Source organism: Bidens hawaiensis, unplaced genomic scaffold, assembly GCF_021521415.1.
Source record: "Bidens hawaiensis isolate Kalapana, Puna unplaced genomic scaffold, B.hawaiensis_p1.1 tig00046373_1, whole genome shotgun sequence".
NCBI lineage: Eukaryota > Viridiplantae > Streptophyta > Magnoliopsida > Asterales > Asteraceae > Bidens > Bidens hawaiensis.
In genome coordinates this window covers 46,247-68,536 of record NW_027505984.1, presented here as the reverse complement: position 1 = coordinate 68,536, position 22,290 = coordinate 46,247, and the positions used below count along the sequence as shown (strand labels likewise).

The window sequence follows — 22,290 nt, the reverse complement described above, 5'->3', positions numbered from 1 at the left end:
AATATAACATGTGAACGTATATGGGTATTTTTTATACAAACCTCTGGCCAAAGTTTAATCGGGTTTGTTTAGATTTTTGGACAAATTGAGCCCAGGATGTTTGGTTATTAACTGAAGCCGACCTATAACGGGCCATTAACCAAAACTATAATCGATTAACCACAAACAAGAATCAGATTCGGTTATGGTTAAGCCTAACACTTAATCGAGGCTATCGGTTATGGCTTATGGTTATGGTTAATAGTGTTAACCGAACCGCAATTTGCTCACCCCCCATATTCATCCGTCACCTCTACGTCACATCACCACTCCATTTTCCACCCGATCTTTCAAACCATGTTCTATCCCTCACTCACCATTCAACAACTTCTTCTAATTTGTTAATACAAATAATATTTAAAACTTTTCATTGATAAAAAAACATGATTATAAAACAAAAATAAAAACTTTCCATCATCTTGGAGCTACTATTTTATATTATATACACTCAGTTTTGGGTAGGATTTCTACTGTAATGTTGAAAAAAATTAAACGGAGCTGTATTTTTAACTTTCTTAAAACCTAACGAGGAAACGTTATTAAAGAAAAATGTTTCTATTCTTGCTAAATATGATTGTATGTTTAGTGTTATATAGGCTGCCCTTGCAGACGGGTTGTTGTTGCTGACCGGGCTACTGTTATGACTTGTGACTATAACAAGCAGTCAAGCAATCATCACCTCTCTGATAAAAGTGGTTTGTATACAATCTCTTCAAGAGTTCTAGAATATTAGTGATCATGATTTACAACCGTTTCTTCAAGCGTTAAAATTGCATACTATTGAATATAATTTCATTTGTTTTCCATATGTTTGGTTATATAAACTGTAAAGATGTTGTCAAGTGTAGTTCAAGTATTGTGGAATATCATACTAGAAGATGGATGCATCCATGGTCAACACTGAAACAAATTATTAAAAGTTTGTAATCACCACGTTTCTCCTTGATAAGGAGATGAAATGGTTGATTGATGGTAGACACAACACAACAGGCTGGCCATTTTCCATAATATTGGTGACTGATTATGTAATAGGCTGATTGGTCCATATATAGACAACCAAAAATCACAACACTATTTATGTCAAGACAAAAATGTAAACCATCCTCAAAATGGCAAATGAAAGCAAGGGAACCAAAAACAAATAATGCAACAGCGGCTTATTAATCGAATGTTCCTGTGGTCCAGGAGTTGAAAAATCACAATTCCATTTGACTTTTAAAAGACAAACTCACCATTTCCTGATCAAGGTTTGAGTGCAAGTGCCAAACCAAACTTGGGTGTTTTGTCCAAAGCATTGGTCTCCAACTCGCTAGACACTGTCACGAGCGATTTGGGAATAATCTCATGCTGCAGCACTGCACCCAGCTTTCCATGGTTGTTAAGCTTAGCTTTGACCACGGTCAAACCATCAACAGCATACGACCCGCCAACTGTGAAGGTGTTCTCGTTTAGTGAGAATCTTCTAGTAATCTCACCTACAGCAGCGGTTCTCTTTGATTCATCCAGATGATGTATATATGATGCCTTTATTGTGTCCCCTTTATCGCCCCTGATATTAAAAATCAAAATAATATCGATTAACGGTTTAATGTGAACATTAGTGATAATCTGATATTATGATGGAGTGAAACTGCTTACAAGATTATGGAAGCACTCGAGTCAGGTTTGTTAACACTTATGCCAGCTATGTATTTGGTTAATCTTCCAGAAGATGGTTCATAACCGGCTTCTGCACCAATTACAAATGTGGGAGTACCGATTGTAGCTGAGAAGTCAAAGGCTGGGGTTTGGGTCAAAGTAACTGCTGATGTCAAACTAGCATGGCTATGAAAGTACTGAATATCAAGCTGCAGAAGTACACCAAAGTTAGAGTTATTGTCGAACTCTCATACTAAATTAGGGGGTTTAAGGATATGTACTGTACCTTTCCTGAATTGAAATCAGGCAGTTTAAATGATGCAATAGTCTTTGTTGAGGGGACAAGCTCTGTGAAAGTCAATGTTGTAGCAATCTGCAAAACGAGGGTGATATTATGAAGAAAAGGTTATATATGTGTGTTTTGTGTAAATTAAGGTGGTGACTAACAATCAAACCTTAGATTCGGTGTCAACTTTGACATCGAACAATATATTGTTGTATTTGTACACTGCTCCCACATCTCCGGTTGAAAAACCGCCCTTTTTGGTTGCAGTTGAGGTTAATGCCTGCAATAAAAAAATATATAAAAATTAGATGTCATTCATATAATCGATTTTGTATCCTTTAATCTTATGCGAGTCCCATCAAATGCACACGTCACGTAAAGTAAGACATGGCAAACAAAAATCTTCACTCTCCTCACATCACATTAGTCAGATTCACATCGGTCAAATTTAGAGTCCACATTATTAACTGGTTGTTTCTGAAAAACAAAATTAACAAAGTACCCACTAACACACACTTACCTAAAGTGAATAGAAACTCCTAAACTACTACAACAGAAAATAATACAAACAAACAAAAAAACTAACACTATAAAGGGTGGGTGAGTTGGATCCATGTATTCGTATACAAGGCACCGAGTGCCTTCACATTTTACAAAATGTAGGCATTTTCCTCTATTGACGCACCATTAATTACGATAATCAATTGTGCACGGTGTATATCAAATATCAATCATAAAACTGTGGCATAGTATCATTGCCTTTAGAAACCAAAAACCAAAGTGCAAAATAAGTAAACTAAACTGAAATATAAGCATATGACTATAACTTAAAAACAAGAATTTTCAAGCATTGCCTACATGGGAGTTGCATAGTTGCTCTACGGATTTCTCAGGGAGCAAACCAGTTTACAGAAAGTAAACCTAGACTATCAGGAACAAGAAATAAATTGGAATGCGAAGTGAAAATTTATGTTTGCTCCTTGAGAGGAGGAGATAGCGATTTCTTTTGTTAGGGCCTTAGGGGTGGAAAAGAGCGAAGCTTGAAGATCCATCGCGAGTAGAGCATACCAAAGAATGAATCGTCAAGGAAATGAATGAAGAGACTTTTTGAAAGTTTTACAAGCTGACCTTTTGGGTGGTCCTCCATTGTTGTCACAGTGGAGCTTACAAGGATATAGAGTCGGACAAAAAGCAAAAGAAGGGACATTCTTTGAAATTTTTACTTGGCGACTTTTTATACACCATTTCGAATTGGAGAATGGGGAGATTTCACTAAGAAAGAATTATACAATAAGAACGTATAACATTCCCTTCGGATTTTATCATTCAAGAGGTTTTACTAAGAGAAAACTATATTTTTTGTTTTGGTTGAAAGTAAACAAGAAACGAACACCAAACAAAAACTCTTTTATATTTTGATAACGAAAATCAAAGAGTTCAGTTTCTGATGAGGTGATCCTGTAACGTAAATGACCAACTACAATTAAATAGAAACATTTGATAATATAATTCTTTTCCAATTCCTTCTTTTGTCTCAGATTAATCTTGACTCAATTCTATTTAAATAAATTAAAAAAAAAAGTAACTGTTGTTGATATCTTTCTTTATAAAGCTAAATTGCATACGGCATTCACATGTTTGTTTGATGTTTGTTTCCTCTTTCCTAGTAAACCCCGCCTGAAAGACAAAAAAAAATAAAGGGTATATGAAATGTTTTTTATTCATACCTAACAAAACTAATTTTAGTTCTTTCTTAATGAACCCCCGCCCCACCAATTTGTAATGAAGGGTAGCTAAAACTTTTAAAGGGTGTCCATTTCCTTCCGGCCGACTCCCATCTCCAGTTAGTTCCATTCGCGACAGCGCAAGACTCAAAAAGTTTATGTTTGTCCTTTATGTTTGTAACAAATTTCAGTCATTGTCCTTTATCTTTAAAAGTAACTTGTTTTGTACTTTACGTTTCAAAATGCTACATTGTTTGTCCTTTAGCCCTAACCCAGTTAGTTTTTCCCGTTAACTCAGATCATGTGCAATGCACATGAGGGCAAATTAGTATTTTTACCCACTTATTTAATAAAACATTTACATAATTAAAAACAAAATCAATTAAAACATTTTATAAATATATTATTATATTTGTATAATCCAACCCAACCTCTTTCTTTCTCTACCAGACTTCCCTCTCAACTCACCACATCCAACCACCACCACCCCTCCACCAGTCAACCACCACCAGCACCAGTCGACCACCACCACCACCATCTCTCTATGCCCTCCCCCTCTACCGCTTTCTCATCATGTGTCTCGTTCTACCTTCTATTTCTCATCCCTTTCTTTCTTCTTACCTTTTCTGTCATCGTTTCACCATCGGACCAGTTGACTAATCTTAAATCGAAGTTCACCAGGAGTAGTACTAATGCAGCAGCTAAGCCGGCTTAATTAATTCAACTAGTTAGATTTAGATTATGATGCATATTTGCAATTACTCCCGTTTAAAAATTTATATATATGTAGAAGAATTTCATTTTATTTTAATCATATTTTTGTTTCGTTTCATTTATATATTATCCGTTATTACACTTATTTCTCAAATGTCACTAAATGTGAAATGCAATCAAATTCATGTGATTATAATTCATTTTTTATCACATTTTAAAAATGTCACTAAAAGGTTAGATTTGAGTGATTATAAACTATATATAGTCACATTTTACTATATAATTTGTGTCTAACATATATATATGGTCACATTCATTAAATAGTGTGTCACTACAAGTGTCACTAAAAGGTATATATTGGTAATTTTGTGTTAACAATTGTGTGATAACTAACTACATATAATCACTGCCTACCTAAATATTCGTGTCTACATCCCATAAACAGTCACAGTCTTTTCTCTACAAGTATCTAATACAATACAAGCAATGTTAATCATATATTAGAGACTTACTAGCACTGGTAATCTATCACAGCAAAATGATATTAAATGAAGTCATTCATTGATTTTTATATATGAGTATAATAATAACAATAGATCCGGTCCGGTCAATTATTCATAATCAATCAATGAATGATTCAAACGAATGGGAGTATCTAGGGTTAGAAAACTTACAACGCCGGTGGCACTGACGGTGGAGACAGAAAACTTCTGATCCGTTATGTAATCCCTCGTTAACAGATCTAAACACAAACATAAACATAAATTAATAATTAAGTCAAACAAATTAGGGCAAATTCAATACGCATATAACAGAAATGGATCTTCAATGGAATTGAAATACCTTTGGCTTTCTTCCCGGTCCGGTATTCATACTTTGTTGGTGTTGAAGGAGAGTTTTCGATCGATGGATGGATGGATGTGTGGAATGAAAGAGGTTATTATTATTTGGAATCGTGTGTGAGCAATTGATTAGTCAATCTCTCTGACCATGTGAACTATGTAAGAAGAATAATAAGTTTTAAAAAAATCTTTGAAACTTTAATCAAAGCATGTCTCTTTAATCATAGCATGTCTGTGTAAGAAGAATACTAGGTTTTTAAAAAAATATTTGAAAAATTAATCACATTGTGTTTTTTTTACTATCTGCAATACGAAGCATATGACAGGTCATACTACTCGTGTGGCCATAAATAAATCTTTATATAAAAAACAATATGTTTCATATACTAGTTAGATTTTCATATAAGTATAAACAACAAGTATGAAATATATATTGTGGAGTCGATTTTGATGAAATAAGCGTATGGAATAAACAAAATGTGGAATCTGGATCTGGTCATAGTATGAAAATCTAATTTTCAAACCACAACGATAAATTTCGTTGATGAAATATATGATTTTGAAGGGAATGTTGTGGAGTCGATGAATCTTCCGCCACCGTTTTTGTGGAATCTGGTCATTTTTTCGCAATCGAAGAGGTATACGTTTTCTCTTCATGTTTGTATTATGTTATCCTGTCATTAACAAAAACGAATCTTATTTCGAGTGTTTATGTGTTTCGATGAGTTGACGCAATGGGCACACAACTCCGGACTTGACAATGGCTACGTGATAGTGACCCAAAGGTCTAAGACAAATGTTGTTGGTGAAAAGAACAACGTGTTTCTTAGACGTGATCTAGTGGTTGATATAAGGGGAAGGCAACTGTCAGACTCGGTGGTACCAAGACAATCAACTGCCTGTTTCAGTTGATTGCAGATGCCACAAAGAGGAAGATGGTTGGAAACTAAAAGTTGTGTGTGGTACACATAATCATCCGGCTGCTATATATATAGAAGGCCATGAATTTGCAAAGAGGCTAAACCCTGAGCAAAAAGTTTTGGTGAATGATATTACAAACCAGAACATGGATTCCCATAATATTATATCAATAATGAGAAAACAGGACCCTCGTTGTGCGTCTACGGTTTGTGCTCATTACAAGGGTCAAAAGTGGTGCACTAAACGTGATTTATATCATCTTTATTGTTTGTTGACCCGGTAACTGCAATCTGGCGTATAGCATGGCCATGTATTTCAATTCTTATAAAGTCAGGAAGAGCACCGGCAGCATCTGTGGCGGGCCATACATTACAAATATTGCAGAATCTTTGAGCTATACAAATAATATGGTGTGGTTGTCCTCCATGACTGTTTTCCCTCCATAGCGTATTGCCGAGGCTTTTCCCGATGGTGGTCTGCAGTGGTCCTTGTGGCTAGGACTTTTGTGGTTTCTGGGACAGCTGCTAGAGGTGGAGGAGCGGATTATAATAATTGCGAAGTTGTTGGCGGCTCAGGATCAGAGGTTGGGGAGCGGTCAGGTATATCGTGGGGAATTATTTAATTATATTTTAATACTGACGATTGAAAATAACCTTTTTTATGTATAGGCTTATGGGCCGCATGCCGGTCAGGAGCCGCCTGTGCAGGGGCATATGCAGAGACATGGACAGGTATATGATCAAACATAAATTGTTAAAATTTAGATTCAAACCAAACCAAACCAAGTTATTATTTAAGGTTTACTTTAAGTGTTATTAAATTTAATATATAATATTGTTCCAGACTTTGTTACATTGTCATCCCTAATGTTTATGTACATGTTCGAGGACCACATGTCGATCAGTGGCAGCCGCATGGCAATGCCGGGACAGTGAATCAGGATATGCGATTAATTAATATGGAGCAGCGTATGATAAGGATGCATAGGATGATGGAGTGGCTAGTTCGGGACAGGAACGGTCCCACTGATGATTTGTCATTACGTGATAACTGGCTCCACCAAAGGAGTCGCAACCGCAGGAGAAGTCGGGCGTTTATGATGTTGGTGATGATGCTATGTGATGGTGTTGGTGATGATGATGATAGAGGTGATGGTGATGATGTTGATTTTGGTTATAATGATAGTTTTGGTGATGATGATGGTAGTGACGAGGATCAAGGTTTATGATGATGCCTAGTATGATAAATGCACAATTTATTTATTATGGTTTATCTTTTGAAGTTGCCACACACAAATGTTATCTTTTTTTGTTGTGTGTGTGGATTCTAGTAATTTGGATGGATGTAGTAGTAATTTTTTTTCCTATGTTTAGGTTTGATGTATGCTAGTATTTATATTTTTATGTATTTGTTATACAACAATGTGAGATTAGTACTTAGAGGTGTTCATAGTTTCGTCTTTTTTAGGTCAACTTGTGCTAAATAGTTAGTAGCGGTTTTTGGTAGCTGAAACCGAACTTAAGTAACACAAAACACACAATGAAAATTATAGCCTTAAAAATTTATTAAAGCTTGTGGAACAAGTACTATAAAATATCTTAAACAAATTCAGTTGAAAAATCAAATATTAACTAAAGTTCAAAATGGGACTAAAGTTAAATTTAAATAGGATCTCACATATGCGAAGCGAATCAAAAGCCAACACGGTGAGTGGATGAAACATATTATCTTTAGTATAACTATGTATTATCAACACCATATATTATAAATATTATAAAAATAAAATATATTAAAAATTATGTTTCCCGTAACAAATAGAAATGAAAGTGAGAAGTGATATATGAAGGTAGATGTTATTAAAGGAAGATTATGTCTTTTTTTCTAAAGCTAAGATCTAGTTTTATAGTCATAAATTAGGCATACAAATCGTATAAATAGCATATGATTCGTATAACGCTCACATGTTCTCCAGCACCTCGTAGAATGTCATATACGACTCGTTTATCTACTTTACACAAAAGTGGGAGTACGACAAGTATACAATTTAGACGATTCACATGTTATTATATGAAGTGTATTCTTTCTATATGAGGCGTTTATTAATTTTACACAAAAGTTTTTCATACGACTCATACACATTTCAGTTTATTTGTATTTTTGTTTATATAAGTTATATGAACCGTATAACATTACATACAAAGCGTATGACATTTGAAAAAGTCAAATCCAAGATTTCAGTATACGTGTCGTCTACTGAGCATACGAAGCGTATGCTGAATGGTGTATTGCTAAGCCTAGTTGATAGGCCTAGGTGGTGTAGAAGTAAGAAGTCTTAATTTTTTTAATAAAAATTCAGGTTCAATCCTTATATATAACATTTTGAGGACGGTATTAGTGGTTCGATGAAGGAACATAGGGATCTTTGTAATCTCTGGTTCGATCCAGGCTTTACAACCAGTGGACCTTCGATCAGGTGGGTTTTTCCCGGAACTGGAGATAACATGGAGGCGCTTAATGGCTCTGCATAGCTGAGTTAGAGGTGATAAAAAAGGTTAACCATACCGACCCGAAAATCGAACCTAAATAGAACCGGTTTAAAATCGACTATGTAGAAACCGGTTTGGAACCGATTGAAACCGTAAATTCGGAACCGGTTTGTAATTTTCTCTACCGAAACCAGCTAAAACCAGTCAAAAATGATCATAACCCGAACTGAACCAATCGTAAACCAGTCAAGAAACTGGTTTCAACCCGAATTAAAGCCAATCATAAATCAGTTTTGACTTTTGTTGACCAAACCGAACCAGTTTAGAGTTTGAAACTGGTTTGTGCACCTCTAGACGGGGGGCTAGCTACCAGTGGCCTTTTGTCATTGGGTCACCTCGTACGGAGTATCTAGCAATTCCTTGTTTGTGGGCCGATAATATATTTATTTTTTCTCTGGTTGGATTGTAATATGTAGATCAACTATGTATTTGAGCTAGGGGTGTGCATGGGTCGGTTTGGGGCGGTTTTAGTTCAAACCCGTAACCATAACCAACATGTCGGTTAATAGAGAACCATAACCGATCCGTTATGACGGTTTTATTTAATCAGTTTTAAAGGTTATAACGAGTCGGTTATAGGTATTACACAACACCGCTCAAAGTTAGGGGTGAGCAATTTAACAGCCATAACCATTAACAAAACCATAACCATTAACCGAACATAGATATTAAGACAAAAGTTGTCTAATTTAAGTGCTTGTTTTAACAGGCGTGTGTTTGCTAACCGTTTTAGTAACGTAAGTACAACATCAACTTGTATTATAATATTCGAAGATCATCAATTACATAAAAATATTTTGGCGTACACACGTTCATTTATATTGTTAACAAAATAATGCAACTTTTCATACACGGTAGCAACATAAGGACATAATATGTTGCATGTTTTTACCTAAAGAAATAAGCAAAGTAAGATTTTACTAGGTGTTTGTGCCAATTTATATCGACAAGGTATACATTTAAAGATACTATAATATGATACATCAGGTCCGAGGGCTATACATTTAAAGATACTATAATAGTTGACTATACGGCAAATATGGGAAGAACTATGTATCCTACGCCCACAGGTGTATGGACTATCGAGATATCTCCGTGGAATGTTGTTTTGAGGTTAAACAGTATTACCCATGTATAATAATCATGTACTCTTACTTAACAATAGCTAATATGTTGTTAAATATACATTCAGATTTAACACAACAAACGTCAGGTAGATCAAGTCTCGGGCCATGAAATTTTTTAAAATGTTTGTTATAACAAAGTGTCAAATGAAGTAAGTCATAGAGGGAATTAAACTCTACAACGTTGTGTTTAATTGTTGATCTATAAGGTTTTGTAACTTTTAAAGGAATAAGTTAAAATGTTAATAAGTTTTTAACACAATTTAACGTGTGTTTGATTTTGAAAAATATCAGACCTATTTATGCAATAAAATTCTTCATCGAGTTATAAAGTTTTTGGGTGTTACACAAATCGAGGTATTAATAACTACTGTTATTGGACATAATGTTTTTATATATTTACTAAAATTAACAATAATTAAAATGATTGGTTCCTGGTATTTTTATGTTTGTGTATAGCACCGCGTAGTGGCAAGGCCATGTTGCGTCATGAATGAACTTGTTGAACCTAGCTTTGAAAGATGATGGAAAATCCAACGCTGGAGAATGATATGTTGTACTAAGATCGATGAGAATAAATTCGTCGCGTCAAGAAACACGTGTCAATGCATTGGTTCGTTGAAAATTTTTTAAATTTGAGAGCGTATCATGTTACATCATTGAAGGCTTATTCGTTTAATAAATCACTTAAAAAAACAACAAAAGCTAGCATTGATATATTATAAAAGAAAACATTGAACTATAATGAATTTCATACTTTAAGCTACAGTCAGCAGCACTATAAACTCATCGTTTACGGTTTTGGCTTGAAAAAGTTAATTGTAATCACCAACTTTTATAAAACAATCACATCTTTCTCTTTCACTTCCATAGTAATTCCAAGTTTCCTCGCCAAATACTTATCAATCAAGCGTGTAAACTCTGTACTTTTATAACTTTAATTTGCCACCTACTTCATTTCATTATTTCTCTGTGGTTTCTTTTTCTGTGTTTACCTTTTGTTTTCTCATCATGTATACACACACACACATATGCTTGTTTGAGTAACAAGAAACAACTTATATAGTCTGACATTATCTACTTTTGTGAAGTTATAAGAAATGGAAAACTATTTGAATGAGAACACTGATGGAGAGAAGTCGAAGGTGTTGCGAAAATGGAGGGACATGTGTGGTCATGTAAACAACCCTAAAGGACGGTTTCGTGTCACTGCTAACGCTCACAACGGCCACGAGGCTGATCAAACTATGCATGATCAGAAGTTGAGGGTTGCTGTCTTGGTGTCAAAAGTGGCATTTCATTTTCTCAACGGTGAGTTCTTAATAAATACATTACATGTAATATCACTACGAATATTATGATGCATGCAGGTGCAGAAGCCAGCAGCCACAAGGTACCCAAGGAATTCAAGGCAAGTGGTTATGGCATCAATGCAAATGATGCAAGCTCCATTGTTGAAAGTCATAACCCCGAAAGCCTAAAACTTCATGGTGGGGTAGAAGGTCTTGCAGCTAAGCTCAAAACATGCACCACTAATGGGTTTGATACGGAGGACAAAGAGTTAACCCACAGAAGACAGCTGTTTGGAACCAATGAGTTCATGAAACAACAAAGCTTTCAGGCGTTTGTATCTGAAGCCCTCGAAGATATGACCATCATGATTCTTGTTGTATGTGCCATTGTTTTGTTGCCTGTTGGCATAACAACCGAATGGTGGGCAACGGTTGGAATCATGGCTAGTCTCTTGTTGGTAGTGTTTGTAACCGCGACGAGCAATCATCGCAACAAAGGGAAAAAGAAAATATTCATCCAAGTTACTAGAAATGGGAACATACAAAAGTTATCAATGTATGAACTGCTTCCTGATGATATAATTCATCTTGATATTGGAGATCAAGTCCCTGCGGACGGGCTTTTTGTTTCTGGATTTGCGGTTTCAATTGATAAATCTAGTTTGACCGGAGAAAGAGAGCCGGTAAAAGTCAATACCGAAAATCCTTACATGTTTTGTGGAACTAGGGTTCAAGATGGTTCATGTAAGATGTTAGTTGTAGCAGTTGGCATGAGAACTCAATGGGGAAAACGAATGGAGACTTGAACCGAAGGTGGAAATTAAAGGGAGTTCCAACTATATATAATTGGAAAAGGCGGACTGTTTATTGGGCTTATAATGTGTTTTAAGTTCTCATGTTATGATTATGTTGGTTTATAATTTTATATTGTAGGTGTTATGTGTTTATTGTGCAAGTAGTTTGGTAGATATGGCAAGAATACACTATGCACAAAATGTGATCCAAGTTATATGTTTAATTGTTGAAATATTGAGTTTCAATTAATTGATTCTGTTCTTTTTATTGTTCATGAATCACAGTCAAACTATAGAGGATAATCTATATATGCACAAATTTGGTTTGGTGTACATATAGTGACAACATTGCTAAGAATCTTTTTTTAAGTTTATTGGCAATCCAATATTTAAAAGACTTTGCAGAAAGTACTTATTCTTGATGTTGAACAGTTTGTACTGTTTAGCAACCAAAGCATTTTACTTTGGTTCTTTTAGTTCGATAACTTTATGCCCAAGTAGTATCAGTTTTGAAAGCAGGTCTTTTTTAGGCCTAAAAGAAGTTTACTGATATACATTTTAACATTATATATATATAACAATTCATGGCCAAGTGCATATCTAATCAAAAATGTATCTAGTGTTTCACTTAGTTCAACCCATACAATTCAAATTAGTATAATTATAACGAACACGTGCATATTATGAATATAACTTTTTATACATGTGTTGTGTTTTGTATTCCATACCCATATACCTATTATGTGTTTTGTTTCTCTTTATGAAACAATGGCCATCACTCATCATAACAATGCTTCATTTACAAAATTAACTTTTCAAACCATCATGCTGCAAGTTCTTCAGATATCATTATCTTTAACGAGATTAATATAATGTACATTAAGTGCGATTAACATCAAGAAAGTGAGAAACATTTCATTTAAAGATTTCATAAAAGCACGACTGTTTAGCAAGGATTAAATATAACAACTAGGAATGAAGAACATACCTTAGAGCTTAAGGAATAAATATAACTAAAAGCAACTTACAACACATCAAGAATCACAAAAATCAGTTTCCATATTTCCTTTCATCTCTTCATGAATGTAACTTCTCCAAACAGGTTCAACCAATGATCTTGCACTTTCCAACATCTTCTTTTCATGTCCACTTTCAAGCTCACAAACCGCAGCCTCCATCAAAGGATACAGTTCGCTAACAGATTCCAACATCAGTTTCAAATCAACCCATTCACCATTTTCATGCTTCACTAACTTCACACACACAAAGCGCAACACCCCACATAACAATTCGTAATCTTTCTTCTTCAAACCAACGAGTGAACCCGACAGCAAAAAGGTCCCAACCGCATCTAACACACTCTGGCTGCCTCTCAAAAGCTCAACCATCGTTTCAACAACTTTTCTAAATGTAGAAAACTTTGATGATAAGGTAATTTTATCATCCATGTCATCCGACTCCGACTCTTGAAGGTCAAATATCTCAATCTTTGCCAATATAGATAGCCACGAAGGAAAGCCGAATTAAGTTTTACCAAATGCACTTGATGACAATGATAACGCTGATGGCGATGGTTTCTGTATTTGCAATGAACCCAATGCAAGGATCAAATCAGGCAACCACAGTTTAGCTGCAGAAAAAACGAGTGATCCATATTTACACCCCAGATGTTCTTCAACTGAAATAATGAGATCAAACAGATCATTAGCAAGATTATGGGCTTCATGTGAAGGTGGGCTAGATTCTGATGAACTTGTTAGAACCAAGTTTAGTAATTTAGCTGCATAAGTGAACGAGCTTTTCAGGCATAAAAATGTTTCCTTTAAATCTTCTTCCTTAAACTCAAGCAAACCGTGTGAATGCCGTCTCAGGTTAAGGATTATAAATCCAACATACTTTCTTGTAAAACCTAAACATCTTTGTTCACATTCACGAGTGTGATTCGATGTACTTGAGTCAATAATGAAGTTGAGGATCGATGTTGACAGTTTCACCATGTTTGTTATAGAAAAAGGTGTCACCTTGTTTCTAGAAGCACTTGCTGCGAATACTTTTTCTATACAGTTAGCAAGATGTGCGATTGTTTTCTCTAAGTTCTTCAAATCATGATTCTTAACAGACATACGATGACTGAGTGATGTGTATGCCACCACATGCGAATTGTTTATGTAATCACACTGCATGCACTCCATAATATTAAACTCAGATATGACCTTCAAAGCATTAACTGCAGATTCAAGACTTTTTAATCCCATCACCGCTTTACACGTGTCACTATGTTTGAGCAAATCCTTTAATTGCCAAGCTATACTTACAGAAACTGTATAATCGTCATTGAAACTAGTTTTCTTCCCACTTGTACGATTAGATTTAACTGAAACTTTAACACCATGTTTGACTTTCCTCTTCTTTCCTGACGACATATCGTCTCTGGTTCTTTCTGTATCACATTTTTCGACACATCCATTGGCAGTCTTTTGCAAAAGTTTTGAAAATTCTTCTGCATATAATCAATCCAACCACATGTCATCATCATTTTATGTACCAATCTCACTTGTGCTTGTTTTTCCTTATCATCAGATAGCCCAACACACTTACTTACCAGTTTTATGCATTCTTGGCGAAGTACAACAGCAGCATCAGGGTGAACATTGGAAACAATGTTGCACACGGATGCTTGAGCTTGACCCGACTTTGCAGCAGCAAACAAGGACACAAGCTTTTTACTAGTTAACTCATCCTTCAGAGTGGATCTATATTTGGTTTCAGTAGCTAAATTGCTGCAAATGTTGGCAGCAGCCATAAGTATGCCATCAATCTGATCCGAACTTGTATTAGAAGGTGAGAGAACCAAATTTATGAGAATTTTGAATAGTAAACTGAGAGACTGTGGAGATGCCCCTTCAGATAAACAAAATTCACAAAATCTTGCACCAGCAAGTGGCGATCTTTTTATGAGTGTCACACATCGGTTACATGCTTCTTCTGGAGTTATGGTTGTAGGGAAATACGAAGGTAAAAGAAGTTTAGTGATCTTTTGGCTAACAAGTGGTTGATCATTTGCAAGTGTTGATAACAGAACATCCAGTTGCACCACCTATAAATAATAATAAAACTTCCAGTCAATAGGCGTAGAATGAAGCCACTCAGTTTATAATAAGTTAATAACAATTGTAAAGAAGATTTGTACCTTATGAAATTGAAAATTTTGAATACCCTTTATAACAAGTAGGAGATCGACAACACCAGTTCGTATTGAAAGAGTGGGATCCAGAATCAAATGCCCTAACCTTGGTAGAACCACTTTGAGAATCTCATGCGATAGAGGATTGCCAAGCAAATAGATGATACCATTGACTGTTGAAAGTCTGACATTGTTGCAGTTATCATGAGCCATGTCATCTAATATCTTGGTGATTAATTTGGTGATGACTGAAGATGGTATTGTCTCCCAAAACATATATAGAATGCGACAACAACCTTCAACAGCAACAGCTCTTATATCAGGACAATCATCCACAAGTAATTTCTCAATCAAGAACTGTTTGTGAAGAAGTGTATCTTTAGCTTCCCTTGTTGCATCAGGATCTTCTAGAGGGAACACGTCTATCAGTAAATGCAGCGCATTTTGACGAACATCAGAGTTTGCAGCCTGCAAAGAAACATTAGCAAACGTCATAAAGGTATCAAATTGATCAACTGTATAGCTCTTAAACATTTATTATCCAAATACGAACCTGCAATGAACGAAATATAACAGGCTCCGCAAGATTGAATATGAGTTTCTCCACTCCATCGGTAGTTCTCTGGCTAATAAAACCACCTAAAATTCTCCTAATTGAAGCAGCAAATGAGCCACTACTAGCATGAATCGAGCCATCAACCAACTGCTGCAAAAAGTCGTGTTCAATCTCATCTCTCGATTCTCCTTCTGCAGACTTCCAAGCCCTAAAAATAATGTCAGCATACGCCTCCAACATTGACTTCCTCCCAAAAGAAATTTGAGACCTAATCATTGCCAAACATTCCTTCACTAGCTGTCTCGATAATCCAAACAAGTAAGCCAAAAACCGACGCCCCTCATCCATTTTCAGAAACAATGGAGATATTAAGCACCTAATGAGCAACAACTTCAAGTCCTCTATACTCTCATCTTCAAAATCAAACAACGCAAACGCTTCACGAAACGCATAAACCCTATGAACGTCCACTTTCTTCTTCAGAGTCAACGATTTCGACATAAGAACGGTATGGACTGTGAAATTAGCGTATCCCTACCTACAAACTCTCTCTTCCACCATTCCTCAGATAAACACGCTATATCCGACAATAAATTGGACTCCAACTCAAAAACAACTGAATTATCATGCAATTCTTGAACCGAAGGTAATAAATCAGACGCCGAAAACACACTTTCCGGATGCGTAACACACATAAGAATAACATAAGCATAAATCTGAAGTTTCTCAACCACTTCATTCTTCAATTTTCCAAGTTTATTCTGTCGATCTGTACCTGAAATAGGGGTGTGTTTTTTAGCTGTACCCAAATACCGAACCCGACCCGAATCCACCCTAACCCGAATTAGAGAATACCCAAAACGCCCGAACCTGACCAACTTCTGTTATTGGGTCATTTTTTTCTCAACAAAAAACCTGAACAACCTGACCCGAAAAACCCAAAACCAACCTGAACATTTATTGTCTTTTGTTTATAGATGTGTTTTAGTTTGGAGTCTTTGTATTTAAAATATGATGTTTTCTAATTTGTTTTCGGACATTTGAATACTTGACGATATTTTGTTAATAAAAATATTTATTTTATTATACATTCAAACTCCCGATTTTCCGATAAAAGCCTACTTCCATACCAGATAGATCGTATAACCCATTTAGTGTGTTGACGGAACATGATAGAACATTCATATTGCCCTCTGAAAAAAATAGAACTCTAGACAAAGTTATTTTGATTCAACCATCTCTTTCTCGACTTGACTACTTGAATCGTATATTTTGAATACCGACTAACCAAATTCTATTCCTTGTTATTTTTATCTCTTTTTTGAGATTCAAAAATAGTTACTGATTCGATAAATCTCTTTTTTGGGTTGTTTTTAATAGGATTGGCTTTGCTATTCAAAAAGGGGTTGCGGTGCAGCTTGTTAGTTGTTACCCGTTTGCCTGCCACTTTATTGTAATCGTTTTGAGTTTAATGAGAAGTAAAATAATTTGAGTGTGTAAACGAGTCGCTTTGCTTGGTTCGGTTTGTAAACGAGCCGAGCAACGAGCAAATATACAATTTTTAAGCCATTTAAGTTTTCCCTATTCCATCGAAAAAACAATAAAATTAATTAATTAATTAATTAATTAAACCCAAAACTGAACAATCCGACCCGAACTAACCTGAACCCAAATAACCCAATCCCGGACAACCCGAATTAACAATAGGACGGTTATCACCCGAAACCCGAAAAATGAACCCGAAGAACACACACCCCTAACCTGAAACAGCGCCGTTTTCATGGTCTTTGTTGGTTTCGGGTCGACGAAGGCGCTTAGTAGGCGGTGATGGAATCAGTAACGGAACGGTGAAGTGAAATGGGGAGTGTGGAAACGACGTCGGATGAGCGTTTAAGAGAGTGGATGAGGGTTTTGAGAGAGGGCTTAACGGAACGGAGGAATTCGTCGGCGGATGACTTCAGAGTCTCTTCTCCATTTGTTGAGAGAGATTTGATTCAGATCAGACCCAGCCGTTGATTTTGAGTTTTTTTTGGTACGCTTCAAACTTTTTTAAATCTTTGTCATGCCGCTCGAATTAACAGTGGAGTAAATTACTATTTTGACCCTTGTCATTTGAGAATCCAACATATTTGTCTTCTCCATTTCAATCCTTTTGGTCCCATTATTAAATAAATTAAAGTAAATAAATTAAAATGCTTGGTCTTGGCTATTTACGTGATTTGGATTTTACTTTCTTTACGGGTTGTTCTTCTTTTACTTCTTCTTCAAGTTTCGTTTTCTTCTTCTTCGTTGTAATCGTGTACAGGGAGGGGTTGTTATTTGATAAAAGGAGGATCTGACTGCAAGGTTATTGTAGCGGGCTAGCAAAAGGGTCTGATTATAAATCAACTTGTGGGGAATACGTGTATTGACCAGGTGGAAGTTAAGTAGAGATGTTTGGTGGCGGAAGATTACATGAGTGATATGGCTATTTGATACAGTTGACTGGTGTTTGTTGTTGAAATGGTGGTTGTCGAGAGTTCAATCCATTTTCGCTAGAATCGTCTCTCATCTAAAGCTTTTATTGATTGAATTGGTACTCCATTTTTTGCTCAAATCCATTTTGAGTAATTGTAGTAGAAAAATGTATAACGATGGTTAGAAATATAGGAGACTAAATTGAATGTTTGTTAAAAAAATTTTTAGAGAAAAGTGGGTTAATTTATAGTGTATTAAAAAGGGATACATGTTTTAAAATATGTTTATTTGATTTGTTTTAATGTTTTGTTTGAGTCAAACGGTCATGAGACCGTTTGCCTCCTCCCACTAACGGCTATCTTTCTCACCATTTTTTTCGTCATTCTATATACTTAGATTGCTTAAATATAAAAAAGGAAAAAATATTGATTGATTAGTGATGAGCATGAGGGTGGTCACGTGATGCCGATCATGTCACAAGTGACCAAGAGTGGGGTGACGGTGTTTCATTGACTTCACGTGAGCCACACCATCATCACTAGGGAGTCAAAGTGACATATGCTCTTCAACCTAAAAGAGTAGCAGAGCTACGTGAATGTTTGAATATGTAGTACGGAGTATTTTGTTACCAAATTAAAAAAACAAGAACAAAACCTTTAAACCTACCTAAATTGCTAGTTTATACTTTTATTTCTGGTGCCGACATATCATAATAAATACAATTATATTTGATTATTCTAAGGCACTTGATGTGTATTCTCAAAAGGTATATTTTACTCTTCACGTAAGTTTAACGAGACAAAAATAGGCTGTCAATATTATATAACAAAAGACTAATATAAGTCAAAATTCGTCTTGTAATAGTCATTTTCCTTTTCTAAAACAAGTTTCTCAAAAAAATTATGGAATAAATAATGCGTAAAAGTACAACTACGAGTGGATGTAAACATCAATACCGTCAATGTCAAAATAATCATTTTCAAATTAATTGGTTTTGATCAAATCAAACTTAACTCATCCTTTGATTTTTTTTTCTAATGTACGTATTTGTAAAACTATGTTGTGGAGATGGATGGTTAATTAAGGAAAATTCTTACAAAAAAAATTCCATTTTTGTCTCTCAAATTTTAGAATTCAAAAAATGCCCCCCGTTCCAAATATCTAACGCATATTTGACAACGTGTTTGTAAAACACATCTTCAAATATGCATTAGACTTCCCAACACAGCGTCAAAGATTCGTTAGACTTCCTAACACATCGTCAAAGATGAGTGGGGTATCCAAACACATTATCAACAACATGTTAGCATCTAAAACACATAGTCAAACACGTGTTAGCCTCTTATTTGTTTTTTTTAATATATTAATATAACTAATTTTATCTTTTGTTTTTCTTTAACTTTTAGTATATAAAGTTTTATATTGTTTCAAATATACTGATTGAACATGCTTATTTTTATCTACGAACCGACATAAACTTATTTAAACCCGAGCCGTGTCAAATTAATATCGAAATGTTCATTAAATTTGACCCACATGGTTTTAAATAAAATTTATGCCAACATATAAATACAAATAAGCATGTTTTATCAACAGGTTATGTATTAATTAAGACTTTTATATTCGGTTTGAAACTTTTAGTTTCATTACACCTATATCATATCCATTGTGTTTTGTAAATAGGTATTAACGTGTTAACCTGTTACTAAACGAGTTCATGTTTGGATAAAATGACATAATTAATTATCGTGTTCGTGTTTAATAACACAGATCATCGTGTCTGGCATGTTTTCTGACAACCCTAATTAAATATTAAACTGCTAAAACATACCCTATAATGTGTAACTTCTAGAATTTGAAAACGTGCATATTTATTTAAGTAGAATGACGTATGTATCCATTTTGTAAGTTTTTAAGTATTTGAGTCATGCGATACTTGCTTATCGTTTAATCATATTCTTGAAAAGGCATGTTAAAGACGTTTTAAACAATGTTTGATTTGTGGCTTTTGATAAAACTATTTTGTGGCTCTTGACAAAAATAAATAAATAAAACAAAAATCAAAGCACTTCGTCTATACAAAGGGTTTTAAGGACCGTATCTCCGTTGAATAAAAACAACATTATTAAATATCAACATTGGCATGTTTGTTATTGAGTTTGACAAATGATTATTGGCTTGTTCAAAAAGCAAATTTAAAAAATCATGAATTTGAAACTTTTAGAAAACTACTTTTTAACCCTTTTAAAAAACTAAAATAAAAATGATTTTGTAATTGCCAAACACATTTTGGTTTATTGGCTTTTTTAAAACATCAAAAAGCCAATAAACATTTTTTTAACTCAATCCCGAACATGCTAGCCAATAAGCCAATGTGTTTTAGTTTAATTGACATTGGAGGATAAATGAAGATTTAGGCTTGTGATCGTAAAGTTCCGAGTGTGAATTCAATTATAACCGAGTTTTACTGTAGTGAACTTTCAGACGACGAGTAATGGTGGACTTGAGCTATGCAGCTTTGTCTACGATCATACAAAAGTATGTGACACTTTTAACCATTGAATTACCTTTGATTATCGGGTTTTATTCGTTGGTTGTTAATAAAATATCAGTATAACTCTTAAGACATCATAAGACCATTCCATCACATCAAAGAGACTTTCACATGGAATAAAAACTACCAAACCACAAAAAGAACGGCTGGCTTTTAAAAGCTATAGAACACGAGTCTTGTCCGGGTGTTTTAGCTTAAAAAGTTAAAACTTAAACGGACCACAATTAGCCACGTAAGCGTTGTACTAAATTTAGATTATATAAAAATCAAGAATATAGTCATTGTGACACTACATTTGAACCAACGACTGGGACGGTTCCATTTTAGTGGTCCCTACACTACCAAAGAGCAAAGATGGCAATGGTGAACGGTGGACTGGTGGTACAGCAAACTAAATTTACATGACACTTTATTTAATATAGTTTTAATTTAAGTGATCACAATTCACAACCACAACCACCCTCATTTCATTAAAGAAATGTTTACATCGATAAAAAAACAAATTAGTAATAAGTTGTGTCATTAGTTTTTCTTGAAGAGCATAACTAAGTCGTCTTAAATTAATGATGGTCATAACATTCTTATTAACTGAAAATAGCTCTATAGTCTCATACGTTAGAAAACTGAAAATATCAAATGCAAAGGATATAAACACGTGTTGATTGTCAACACACACTTCATGTGTTTGGTATCTTTTAGTGCAGCCTAACCTATCATGAAAACACCACTACCCAAGCCCACAACACGTGGGCCATTGTAAGATCTACACATGCGTGTTTTCCTCATATTCATTTAAAAACAAAAATGCAGCTAGTCTACGAGTTGGCCTTCAATCTAATAGGTCTTCAAGAAATTCATATGTGCTTCATTTTTAATAGGAACCTCAGCGCGCTTGAATATGTCAAAGAGCACATCCCTAATCAAATTGTGTCGGTACTTGAACCGGGTGAGCTCTCTACAATTTACCGTGTTCTCCCAAAGGGAGTCCAAACATGCCTTGCGACAAACATGGCATATCTCATTAACCGGAAATTGTGGAATCATGAGGCAATAAGATACTGCGATGCTCCACCAGTTACAATGTGTTGACCTAAACCCTCTACATGGATAGCAAAGCATGCGTTGCTCGTAGATACTCGAAAAAAGCTTTTTGTCTAGATGTCATGTCAAAGTGTGTTTCCATGTCGTGGACAGTTATACTAAAACGAGCACTCGACATTTGCCAATGCAAGTTGAACTTTAAGGGAGGCGGTCTCCTTGGAATTGCAAAGTGAATGCCGGAGAGGATGCCTGACCAACTAAAGGTTGTATGAAATGTTAATATAAATAGTGTGACCTACAGAAAACAATGGTTATAAATTGTTAAGTGTAACATGACATTACACCATAACAATATTTATTTGTAACATATATTCTTAAGTTAATTCACCGGTAGAGTTTGCAATTTCGGTCAACAGTATGTAACTTGTAATAGCTTATGTTGCTTCCATCTCATAATTTACTTCTTTACATTAAGGTTACATAGACTCAACTCATGTGGTTTTGCATGAAACTAAAAGCAGAACTCCATATAAAACCACAAACACTATATTTAACTTATCGTAACACTGTGAAGACTA

General features: G+C 35.0%; 3 protein-coding genes across 3 annotated transcripts; 1 reads left to right on the top strand and 2 right to left on the bottom strand.

The window, feature by feature from the left end:
* Positions 1-1,086: 1,086 nt before the first annotated feature.
* On the bottom strand, positions 1,087-6,321 carry LOC143616263 (mitochondrial outer membrane protein porin 2-like). Its single transcript, XM_077089142.1, has 7 exons — positions 6,304-6,321; positions 5,245-5,275; positions 5,076-5,143; positions 2,133-2,243; positions 1,964-2,050; positions 1,678-1,886; positions 1,087-1,588 (listed from the first exon to the last, which is right to left on the bottom strand). The coding sequence occupies exons 1-7, from the start codon at positions 6,319-6,321 to the stop codon at positions 1,282-1,284; spliced, it is 831 nt and encodes a 276-aa protein (XP_076945257.1). The 3' UTR covers positions 1,087-1,281.
* A 4,348-nt stretch (positions 6,322-10,669) lies between these two features.
* Positions 10,670-12,150, top strand: LOC143616259 (calcium-transporting ATPase 2, plasma membrane-type-like). The gene is made up of 2 exons (XM_077089138.1): positions 10,670-11,145; positions 11,205-12,150. The coding sequence occupies exons 1-2, from the start codon at positions 10,935-10,937 to the stop codon at positions 11,930-11,932; spliced, it is 939 nt and encodes a 312-aa protein (XP_076945253.1). The 5' UTR covers positions 10,670-10,934; the 3' UTR covers positions 11,933-12,150.
* Positions 12,151-12,890: 740 nt separating this feature from the next.
* Positions 12,891-16,514, bottom strand: LOC143616262 (uncharacterized). The gene is made up of 3 exons (XM_077089141.1): positions 15,658-16,514; positions 15,111-15,572; positions 12,891-15,017 (listed from the first exon to the last, which is right to left on the bottom strand). The coding sequence occupies exons 1-3, from the start codon at positions 16,159-16,161 to the stop codon at positions 14,232-14,234; spliced, it is 1,752 nt and encodes a 583-aa protein (XP_076945256.1). The 5' UTR covers positions 16,162-16,514; the 3' UTR covers positions 12,891-14,231.
* Between the last annotated feature and the right edge of the window lie 5,776 nt (positions 16,515-22,290).

What these genes read in the sequence shown, in the direction of transcription:
- LOC143616262 (XM_077089141.1), bottom strand. Translation starts at nt 16,161, where the DNA reads ATGTCGAAATCGTTGACTCTGAAGAAGAAAGTGGACGTTCATAGGGTT. An exon ending in TTATATTTCGTTCATTGCAG is followed by an intron (nt 15,573 to 15,657) that starts GTTCGTATTTGG and finishes GTTTCTTTGCAG; the next exon opens with GCTGCAAACTCTGATGTTCG. An exon ending in AAAATTTTCAATTTCATAAG is followed by an intron (nt 15,018 to 15,110) that starts GTACAAATCTTC and finishes TATTATTTATAG; the next exon opens with GTGGTGCAACTGGATGTTCT.
- LOC143616259 (XM_077089138.1), top strand. Translation starts at nt 10,935, where the DNA reads ATGGAAAACTATTTGAATGAGAACACTGATGGAGAGAAGTCGAAGGTG. An exon ending in GGCATTTCATTTTCTCAACG is followed by an intron (nt 11,146 to 11,204) that starts GTGAGTTCTTAA and finishes TGATGCATGCAG; the next exon opens with GTGCAGAAGCCAGCAGCCAC.
- LOC143616263 (XM_077089142.1), bottom strand. An exon ending in CCGTCAGTGCCACCGGCGTT is followed by an intron (nt 2,244 to 5,075) that starts GTAAGTTTTCTA and finishes TTTTTATTGCAG; the next exon opens with GCATTAACCTCAACTGCAAC. An exon ending in TCGAGTGCTTCCATAATCTT is followed by an intron (nt 1,589 to 1,677) that starts GTAAGCAGTTTC and finishes TTTTAATATCAG; the next exon opens with GGGCGATAAAGGGGACACAA.